The 11,171-nt window shown below is 34.3% G+C and overlaps 1 protein-coding gene across 1 annotated transcript; it reads right to left on the bottom strand.

The window, feature by feature from the left end:
* Nucleotides 1–245: 245 nt before the first annotated feature.
* Nucleotides 246–7,263, bottom strand: LOTGIDRAFT_166800 (hypothetical protein; the record flags this gene model as incomplete). The annotated part of the gene is made up of 10 exons (XM_009064248.1): nt 246–1,270; nt 1,611–1,727; nt 2,005–2,208; nt 2,982–3,147; nt 3,479–3,594; nt 3,901–4,004; nt 4,278–4,505; nt 5,034–6,338; nt 6,833–6,967; nt 7,220–7,263. The coding sequence occupies 10 exons, from the start codon at nt 7,261–7,263 to the stop codon at nt 246–248; spliced, it is 3,444 nt and encodes a 1,147-aa protein (XP_009062496.1).
* Nucleotides 7,264–11,171: the final 3,908 nt, after the last annotated feature.

Consider the following 11,171-nt stretch of genomic DNA (forward strand, 5'->3'; position numbering starts at 1 on the left):
AAGGTGAGAGACATTTCAATATGGTCAAATTATGAGTAATTCAGTGGGATAGGCTGAAAACTTTATCAATATGAGTTAACTGACTTTAGTATTACAGATATTCAGTGAGGTACTGCTAAAAGCTATATTGTTTTGAGCCTAACAAGTTTGATATTAGAGATATTCAAAGAGCTATATCTCTATCTGTTAAACATCAGTAGATAGATGAGAGGTATTGCAGTGAGATATGGCCGAGAGCTCTATGGCTATGAACTAGTATTAGACGTAAAAGGAGTTTGATGTAAAGTAGTGTATGGTGACGAAACAAGATGGCCGAATCCCTGAACAGAAGATGCAGTCCCGGGCGTGTTAACATTCGGGACGTTACCGGAATGTGACAGAGTTGAGTACAAACTGTCTGATTTCGTCATGTTCGATACATCAGTTGTCATAGGAACCGATTGAGCACTGACTGGATATTTCGTCACGTTAGAAACATATTGTTGTTGTGATGGATATCCATTTGTATTCTGAAAGTTTTGAGGCTGTGATGCACCGGTTGTTGTCCATGATGGTTGAAAATTTCCCACATTTGATAATTGTTGTCCTATCACAGATTGATGATGTAATGGTTGCTGTGGCAACTGAGATAACTGACTACGTAACGCAGGATTTGACATCACGTTACGTGACACAGGTTGTGCCATGTGCTGCGATGGAGGCAAGTTATTGAGAGTTTGAGAATAGGGTAAGTTAGCTTGATATCCCACCGGAATCCCAGATCCAACAGTATAACTCCGCGAAGCTGCAGGGTTCACATTTTGTGTAGCTAAAGACATAGGAGTAGTGTGTTGCACCGAGTAATATTTAAGATGAGTCATTGAATGAGTGACATTCGAACCCGTATTATCAATTGCTGAATTTAAATTGCTTGAAGTGGAGGCGTGGCCAGGTAAAACTTGACGTGTATATGCTACGTTGTTTATTGACGTCGGAACATTGTTTAAATCCATCCCAGAATGACCTAATTCACTGTATCCAGAACTCCGTGATAATGTCGTAGCACTTTCACTTGGTAAGGTTAAATCTGACTGTTGCTGTTGTTCTTGTTGTAAGTTTTGTTGTAGCGTTGCGGCTAAAATTGACGTCAGTTCCTCTCCGATATCATCTATCGAGATTTCCCCTTTCACCAACTGTTCCAGTGTTTCCTTGGCAGCATGGATATCACTACTAGCTGCTGCCAGAGCCCTTTCTAATTCTTCCGTCTCTTCAGCAGTAGGATCGTTTTTACCTGGAAAAGATATGAAAATCAAACATAGGGTAAAGGATGTGTAGGTCAGAAATTTGACCCTTGGTATTGTATGGGCATTATTCTTGCCAGATGCAAAAAAAATTGCAGACTTCCATGTTAAGGAGTTGCATAACTCTTTGAGAATCAGGGACTTATGGACTTAATCTCGACCATGGAGGTCAAACTCAACCAAGCTTCAAGACAAAATACATAGCAAGCCATATTGCAACAAAATCCAATCAAGACGGCCATCTTTGTTCTGTTTACAATAAAATGTGAAATGAAAAAATGCCAACAGACCGGATTGTGTGAATATCAAGAGTAAATCTAATCAACTTACTAGAGAAAATATCAAATGCTTCATCTGGAATTTTGTTGAAGACTTCCTGGAAATCTTGCTCTTCCAATAACCTTGACGCCTGTTCTAGTGGTAACTCTCCAAAATTCTTATCTATCACTGTAAAGAATGGAAGTGGAGTTGATATGAATGGGCTAATATATTTCTTTAAATATAATAGCATTATATACATAATATATTATCATCCAGTCTCTCTTTGTCTACGTACATCTTCGACGAAAAGGGGCCAAGACAGGTTGCTGAATATCTTTGTAACTGACCGAGGCTACAGTGGCTATTGAATCTGATTAGTTTTCTAAAATATATTTCTTTACATATAACCTAAATAAGATACTAAACCAAACCAAACCAAGAATTGTGAAGGAAAAATTCTTACCATGTCTAAAAGTTTCCTCAAGATCGACACCCTGCAGATTATTGTCTATCATCTTCTCTTCCTTCTGACTGGAGTTATTAGTATTATCAGTAGAACTAGTAGACGGGAGGGACAGCCTCTCTTCAGGTTTACTGACTGACGAACTAGCCTTCTCTTCATCTGTTGTAATATTGATTTCTGGTACAGGTTCTTCATCAGGCATACCTACAACAAAATGTGCTCGTTTCAATAATACAGTCAAATACAGGAAGTAAGGATATATTATTCTACAAGATTTCGCCATGGACATCAGGTGAAATGATTTGGAAAATATTAACGATGTAACTACACCTTAGTGACAGACAACAAACACCAGACAATGTTATGGAATAATCACACAAGGGACAGATTCACCTAATTGTCATTCAAGACTTATACCTTTAACTCAGCTTATCCAGACAAATGGAAAATTGTTAGTTAAGAAAGAAATTGATTAATCAAACAGAGTTATTTCCCTTTATTACAACTCTACATTATCTGGAGTTATCTCCCTTTATAACAGTAAGAACCACTATCTCCATTACTATATTAGAGATATTGTGTGATATTCATCATTTAATCAGGAAATAAATGATACATATCTCTCAAAATTACTGATATCTCCAATGGGTGAGGAAGGAGGAATTGGTTTTGAAAAACTTACTGATATCTCCAGTGGGTGAGGAAGGAGGAATTGGTTTTGAAAAACTTACTGATATCTCCAGTGGGTGAGGAAGGAGGAATTGGTTTTGAAAAACTTACTGATATCTCCAGTGGGTGAGGAAGGAGGAATTGGTTTTGAAAAACTTACTGATATCTCCAGTGGGTGAGGAAGGAGGAATTGGTTTTGAAAAACTTACTGATATCTCCAGTGGGTGAGGAAGGAGGAATTGGTTTTTGAAAAACTTACTGATATCTCCAGTGGGTGAGGAAGGAGGAATTGGTTTTGAAAAACTTACTGATATCTCCAGTGGGTGAGGAAGGAGGAATTGGTTTTTGAGGACGGACAGCTCTCCCTTTCTTCTTCTTTTTATTTTTCTTGGGGGGCCGTGATAGGGCTGGAGGTTTAGATTTTTTACGTGGTCGTTTTCGTACTTCTGCTACCTGAATCTTCTGATAGTTATCCTGAAAGAACAAAATATAAGGAATTAAAAATAGATTCTTTTCACCACTGTCATCCCCTCAATTCAAAATAGAAACTCATTTTTCAATAAGCATCTATTATATTTGCCAGCAATACCCCAAAAACACAAACCCAATACAACAATATTTTTTTTACTAAAACATACAGCAGCTTTCATACAAGGTTTGTGACAAGAGGTAGTTCATGTTGGATATCAAAGATATGAAAACAACTCTAGTGTAGTCAGAATAGCTATCCCTCACAGAAACCCTCACAGCTCAACTGTACCTAACCCCCCACTAAGTCCCCTGCTGCTAAATACACAATACTTACAGCTTTAGCGCCGTGTTCATGACAGAGAGGTAATTCGTGTTTGATATCGAATATAGGGACACAACACTGGGTGTTATCAGCGAATTTAGCCGTACAATAGTCAAACAGTTGTTGATCTACATTATACATGATATCTGTATAAAGGTCAAGGTTATTATAATACGGATTAAACTGGTGATTCAAAATATGAAAATTGATATGGTTAAATTGAAAACACGAAATTTCCAATACTATAGTGCAACTTGGAAGGGACGTCAAACCTAAATACAAATCAAACATTTAACGAAGTACTTTCTATGAAAATGATGACAAACCAAATGCTAAACAATTATAAGCTATGTGGACTCTCTGAAATGAAATGAACCTGCACCTATTGGACAAATTTCGGTAAATTTCTTCAATGTAGGTATTTAAAAGGATACGTTTAATACAATGATTGGTATAGGGTAGGACATTATTGATACATTGTATTTCTTCATTATTTTTATATCCACATCTTCTCTTCTCTAAACCTCGATATTTACTCCTGGAAGACATCAAAATATTTCACTTTAAGCTCTAAATATCTTATAAATCAACCCCAAAGCCAATCTAATTTGTAAAAAGATCACAATATTTACCATATAATTGTAAGGATAATGTGATAGCTTGTATAACACACATCCCTTCCAGAAGAAAAAAATAAAACGTTCATGGGAAACACCAGTACAAGAATACAAACAAGGTAATCCTTCCAGAACTATCATATTCCCTTTTTCTTTAACAACTCATAAGCAATATAATATTTAACATCACAAACCTGTGAATTTTCTTTTTAGGTTTCCTGAGAATTTCTTGTAAACAACGAACAGACGCCCTTGGCTCTTCCTTCGCTGCTTGAATCAGAGCCAGGATTTCCGAGTTGTTTGTCTTCTTCACTGTTGTATTACTCCGAGTGGCTGATCGACATTGATGACACTGACGTCGTAATCTGGCTCTCAATAACGCCAGTTTAGTTGCTCGGATATGTATTGGTATATCACTAGGGCTGAAATCAAGGTTTTTATCAATTAGTTCTTGCCCTTTGTAATGTTTCATTTCACGACATTTCATTTATTTATAACTTGTCTACTTTTAACAGCTATGTTGTAAAGCATTTCATTGATCAGATTTCTCAAATCTTAAACTCTCAATAACAACAAGTTTTTTTATGTTCCGTTTTAAATTTTTCTAAATTGTTGTGAGATAATTATCAGATTTCTTTTTTACACGAATACAACATGGTAGCCGTAAAAACTTCTCATCTTTATGGTACTATCACACCTTACAGTCTGACCACAAAAGTTACAGAATGTCTCTCCGAAAATTGACTAATAAATTTGAAATTTATAAACAAAATAAAACTTAAATTTTCCTTGATCAAACATTAAGACCTCTGTCCCATTAGGATTTCTTTGACTTGAAAATCCACTAAGGCTCTGATAAATTAAAAAAATGAGGTTGAAACTTTTCTAAGCCACCTTCAGATTAGCGCAATCTTTTAGCAAACACACAAAAAAATCAAAATAATACTCACTCTTCTTCCTCTTCCTCGTCATCGTTATTATCATCGTCTGACGAGGCCGAGAACCAATTAGGTTGCCATGGTAACATATCACTATCCTCATCGTCCGAACTCGACTCATCTGAACTACAGATCCCATGATTGATGTAAATATGGTTGTTAATTTTCCGTTTGGCATGATATGAATAATATCTCACACAACTGTCCGTTTTCAATTTCTGTCGGGCTTCTTTTTCAAACAATACACATTTTAATCTCTGAGGCTTCTTACATAATACTGGTAACACAGGGGAAGGGGGTTTCTTTGGTTGTTTGGGGGAAACGTAAGGAGGGGGTGGGGGCAGTTGAAAGTTTGTGGGACACGTAATGGGTCCTGGTGCAGTTCGTAACGTAGACATAGATGGTGCTGTAATCACAGAAAGATGGTTGTCACTATTCGGCAACACCATAGGTGGCGCTATTGACGGTATATTATAATTCTGATTCGGACCGACCCCTGGGTATGGAGGAGGAGGAATCCCCAGGGGGTCAGACACAGTTAATCCTGGAGTCACTGTTGTTTTATATCCAAGACTGTGGGTAGGATGTAAATTTTGGGGAGGGGCAATGGTTCTGTGGGGGGCAACTGGTCTGTGAGGGATTCCTGTTCCATTAAATGGAGGTATACTAGTAGGGAGTGCAGGGTTCTGATGATTGGAGTTATTTAACGTTAATGGAAGATCGAGATCAGATCTGGTTTGAAGCATATTAATTCCCTCCGTTAAGAACTGACTCGTTTCTTGTTTACGAAGTTTGTCCTTGATGCGATTTTGAGCAATTTTAGTCTGTAACTTGTTGAATTTCATGTTGTGAGTATTCCTCATTCGACTTTTCACTTTGGGTTCCACACTCTTAGGTTTGATTTTCTCCAATTTCTCTGCGAGTTCCGGATATAGTTTTGCGATCGAAGACATACCTTCATTTGAAGGTGGTCTATTGGACGATTGACCCGGACTCTGCGGCACGGATCGTACAGAATCAGTGTTCGGACTAGGCAAGCTACTACTGCTACATGTACTGTTCGATAACATGCACGGCGGTTCTGAAACAGGATCAGAAAACGCATACGGATCATAAGGATCCTCCACATTGACAGTAATATTTTCATTTTTAGAATTATCCACATCATTTTTCCGACTGTTGAACTTTGTCTTCACACGATCTGCGAAAGACAGTTTTGATTCTTTGTTATTTATTTTATTATTGCCCGTTTCCTTTTTCTCTTTCCGTTTTTTCTTTGGAATCATCCCCAGCACCTGCATGTGGTTGTTACAGTACCTGAAAGAATCAAGGAAAGAAAATAAAAATAAATTTTTTGAAAGATTAAGGTACGGTAGTCACATCAGAATCTTCTAAAGTTTTTCAGACGCCAATATCTCATGTGCATATTCAATTCTACTGAACATTTGTAATTGGCATGTGTTGTGTTTAAAAAAGAACTTGCCACAAAGCCCACAATACATGATAGAATTCTTTTTATAGAATCTACGCCAAATGTGCTATTTTGAAATGCAAAACCCACTGATATTTAACTGAATATCTGTAGATTTAAGCAATAAATACTCATACAACCCCTAGAAAATATTTCATTTGGTGGAATAAGTCAATGAATAATATACTTACTCTCTCTTTTCATTTTTAGGTATGGGCTGTGTACACATTTGATGACTGGATTTGGCCACGTACGCACATCGTTTGAAAGGAGCCGTGTAATCCTCCAAGATGTGACGAACACAAAATGCGTAACCATTTAATCTCCGTTGGTTACAGACCTTAACGCTGAAGGAACACAAGGGTTTGTTGTCAACGTTAGAGTAGTGGATATTCTTGCCTTCAAACATTTCATGTGAACAAGTGGCACTATGACACATTGGTTTGTACTTTCAGCTTTTACTTCCCTTACAGATCTGAAATTAGACAACACAAATCTTATTTTGTGACCTAGGCCAGTGCTTTTATGAATAAGCACAGTAGTTTTTAACCTGTCCCAAAAACGTATTTTGCATGAAAACATGTCTCTAGATATTGAAAGTGAAAGTTGGAACGGATACCATGTACAGTCTCGTGCATTCCCCAGCATAAAGTTGAATTTTTCTTCAATCCCTGTTTAAATTTAAACATATTGACAGTAAACCTTCTGTGACTGTATCATGGTCTACCTTTCTGTTGATGGTGGGCCACACATATAACAATACAAATACATATCAAATATCAGCGCTTTTGACAGTATACCACACAACCCTTGCCTCCTCTTTTGAACAGATAGTTATCTTGTGGATCATTAAAATACTATAATGAAAATTTCACACTGAAATTCTTCTTTGAAAGGCAATGTAAATTATTCAAAGACTAGAATGCAGAGCGCTAGCATAACTTTCACGGAGACCGTTTGTACAAACTGGTTTTAGTAATATTTTAGTGATTTGATTCATTTAAATAAGGGGCAATAATAAATTTTTCAAAACATTGAAACACTTCATTTCGTTCATTTATCAAAATGTGGCGACAGATGTGGGATGGAAAACTGTTCTCTTTTTCTGACAGCTGTCAAAGAAAAAAAATGTCTCCATTACAACTCTTTTCTTTGGCTATAATTAATTCAAAATTTAAGCAAATCACCAGGTACAAATGTTTAAATTCAATTCAAAAAGCAAATGCTGATGCATAGATGTTGTAAGCAAGGTGCTTGATTGTTTGGAAAATTGTGGGTGGGGGATATTTTTTTGTTACAAAGCAGTGCGGAAGTAAAACACAATACGAATTATTTTCAACCTTTCAATGCAAAAATTTCAGTGTTGTTATAACTTCTTGGTCTAATATTCTGCTTATTTGATGTACAGACCTATATTCTATCAAATTGGGATCATTTTTGGGTCACATTCGTGTATTTATAAGGATTATTTCCTGGTTTGTATTTTGTAAACAAACGAAAATTCTATTTCCGTCCAATTTTCACACGTCAAAATATCACAATAAAATCCAAACAATGGCCTTATTTTTCTTTTTCTATCATTTTTTGGACAAAGTTTTGACAAATCTTTTCTGATATCTCAAAAATATTCAATTATTTTGTTATATATGGGCATTAAATCCATGATTTAGCAAATTTTCCTCTCGTGAAAGCGTTTTATCACGCCAAATCGAGCTCCGCGATTGACGTGTAATCGTGATATAAATAACTATCCATGCGCCCCATTATGCTAAGAAGTTGCCTTCGCAATCTTTCTGGTTCCTTTAGGATCCCTTACCTTTAACATATTTCATATCAAAACCCTCAAATTTCCAAGTTGAAAATATTTGTCCATAGTTTCAAGTTGTTCAAAATGGCCGACTAGAAACCTGCGTGCTAAAGTTGCAGATTAATATCGAAGCGCACCTTACACTACACTGACTACATGGCGATATTCGGTCAACTTCATGTTTGAATCCTATACTACAACCCCCATGTTGGACCAATTTTATATTATTTCATACCAAAATGACCAGAATTGAGCCTAGATTAACCCAAAAATATTTTTAATTCAACAAAAATTTATTCTAATTAATAAACTAGCAATAAATGACACGCGTACTTATTTTGAACATGCCTCCGCGAAGAAAATGAATCTCAAAAGTTAGCCATTGAAGAAATTTGTAAATTTTGAGAATATTTCTCCAGCCATTTTGGGGTAAATTTGGAATGAAAATAAAGAAGTTAGGGTGTAAAAATTTGGAATATTTTGGTTGTAGAAGAAGTCCACAGGTTGTTCCTGGGATAAGTAGTACCGGCTGAACAAGAGAAGCCCTTGAGCCAGTCAACTTCAAACCCCAATAAAACGACACAACCGACAACTAGACTAAAAATAGTAACACAAGCCATCTTTTCTAAGCTTCCAAAAACATTAATTTTAAACAAGTTATAAATTTTCTAGACCCCTAAAATTTTAAACATGCATAATATACACATTATTCTTCAGGACTGTGGTGTTTTGAAATTATTTTGTTCATTTTTCGCAAAGTTATTTATTTCCGAAATTTTTAAAATGAGGGCAAGCAATGTGTTGATGAAGTACAAGCACAACTCAGATTCTAGCGATTTGATTGGTTCAAACCGAAATCAGTTGAACAACCAAATGGTGGGATTGGTTGAAAATATAAACCTGAATGGCGGCAAGGCAGGTGGTTTTATAAGAAAATCTTACTTCATTCTTGACCAACATAACAACAGACATTTTTTTACAAAAAAAAAAAAAAAAAAAGAAAAAAAAGCAAATAAACTTGAAATAACTAAAGAAAGTAAATTTTAGTCAATAATAATTTGACTATTTTTTCAGCGCAATTTCTGTCTTTGTATACTAATTAGTAACACGAAGCGTTAGAAATAGCAAGAGAGTAGTCTTATACTGCTGCCATGACAAAATTTCATGATAAATTAAGAAAATCATTTAGTAAGAGAAACCTAATAAATATGATGTCTGTAGTAAATCATTTAGTAAGAGAAACCTAATAAATATGATGTCTGTAGTAAATCATTTAGTAAGAGAAACCTAATAAATATGATGTCTGTAGTAAATCATTTCGTAAGAGAAACCTAATAAATATGATGTTTGTAGTAAATCATTTAGTAAGAGAAACCTAATAAATATGATGTCTGTAGTAAATCATTTAGAAAGAGAAACCAAATAAATATGATGTCTGTAGTAAATCATTTAGTGAGAGAAACCTAGTAAATATGATGTCTGTAGTAAATCATTTAGTAAGAGAAACCTAATAAATATGATGTCTGTAGTAAATCATTTAGTAAGAGAAACCTAATAAATATGATGTCTGTAGTAAATCATTTAGTAAGAGAAACCTTATAAATATGATGTCTGTAATAAGTTATTTAGTAAGAGAAACCTAATAAATATTATGTCTGTAGTAAGTTATTTAAGTTATTTAGTAAGAGAAACCTAATAAATATGATGTCTGTAGTAAATCATTTAGTAAGAGAAACCTAATAACTATGATGTCTGTAGTAAATCATTTAGTAAGAGAAACCTAATAACTATGATGTCTGTAGTAAATCATTTAGTAAGAGAAACCTAATAACTATGATGTCTGTAGTAAATCATTTAGTAAGAGAAACCTAATAAATATGATGTCTGTAGTAAATCATTTAGTAATAGAAACCTAATAAATATGATGTCTGTAGTAAATTATTTAGTGAGAGAAACCTAATAAATATGATGTCTGTAGTAAATCATTTAGTAAGAGAAACCAATAAATATGATGTTTGTAGTAAATCATTTAGAAAGAGAAACCTAATAAATATGATGTCTGTAGTAAATCAATTAGTAAGAGAAACTTAATAATTATGATGTCTGTAGTAAATCATTTAGTAAGAGAAACCTAATAAATATGATGTCTGTAGTAAATCATTTAGAAAGAGAAACCTAATAACTATGATGTCTGTAGTAAATCATTTAGTAAGAGAAACCTAATAAATATGATGTCTGTAGTAAATTATTTAGTGAGAGAAACCTAATAAATATGATGTCTGTAGTAAGTTATTTAAGTTATTTAGTAAGAGAAAACTAATAAATATGATGTCTGTAGTAAATCATTTAGCAAGAGAAACCTAATAAATATGATGTCTGTAGTAAATCATTTAGAAAGAGAAACCAAATAACTATGATGTCTGTAGTAAATCATTTAGTGAGAGAAACCTAATAAATATGATGTCTGTAGTAAATCATTTAGCAAGAGAAACCTAATAAATATGATGTATGTAGTAAATCATTTAGCAAGAGAAACCTAATAAATATGATGTCTGTAGTAAATCAATTAGTAAGAGAAACTTAATAATTATGATGTCTGTAGTAAATCATTTAGTAAGAGAAACCTAATAAATATGATGTCTGTAGTAAATCATTTAGAAAGAGAAACCAAATAACTATGATGTCTGTAGTAAATCATTTAGTGAGAGAAACCTAGTAAATATGATGTCTGTAGTAAATTATTTAGTGAGAGAAACCTAATAAATATGATGTCTGTAGTAAGTTATTTAGTAAGAGAAAACTAATAAATATGATGTCTGTAGTAATTCATTTAGTAAGAGAAAGCCAATAAATATGATGTGTGTAGTAAATC

This window comes from Lottia gigantea (genome assembly GCF_000327385.1).
Source record: "Lottia gigantea unplaced genomic scaffold LOTGIsca_61, whole genome shotgun sequence".
NCBI lineage: Eukaryota > Metazoa > Mollusca > Gastropoda > Lottiidae > Lottia > Lottia gigantea.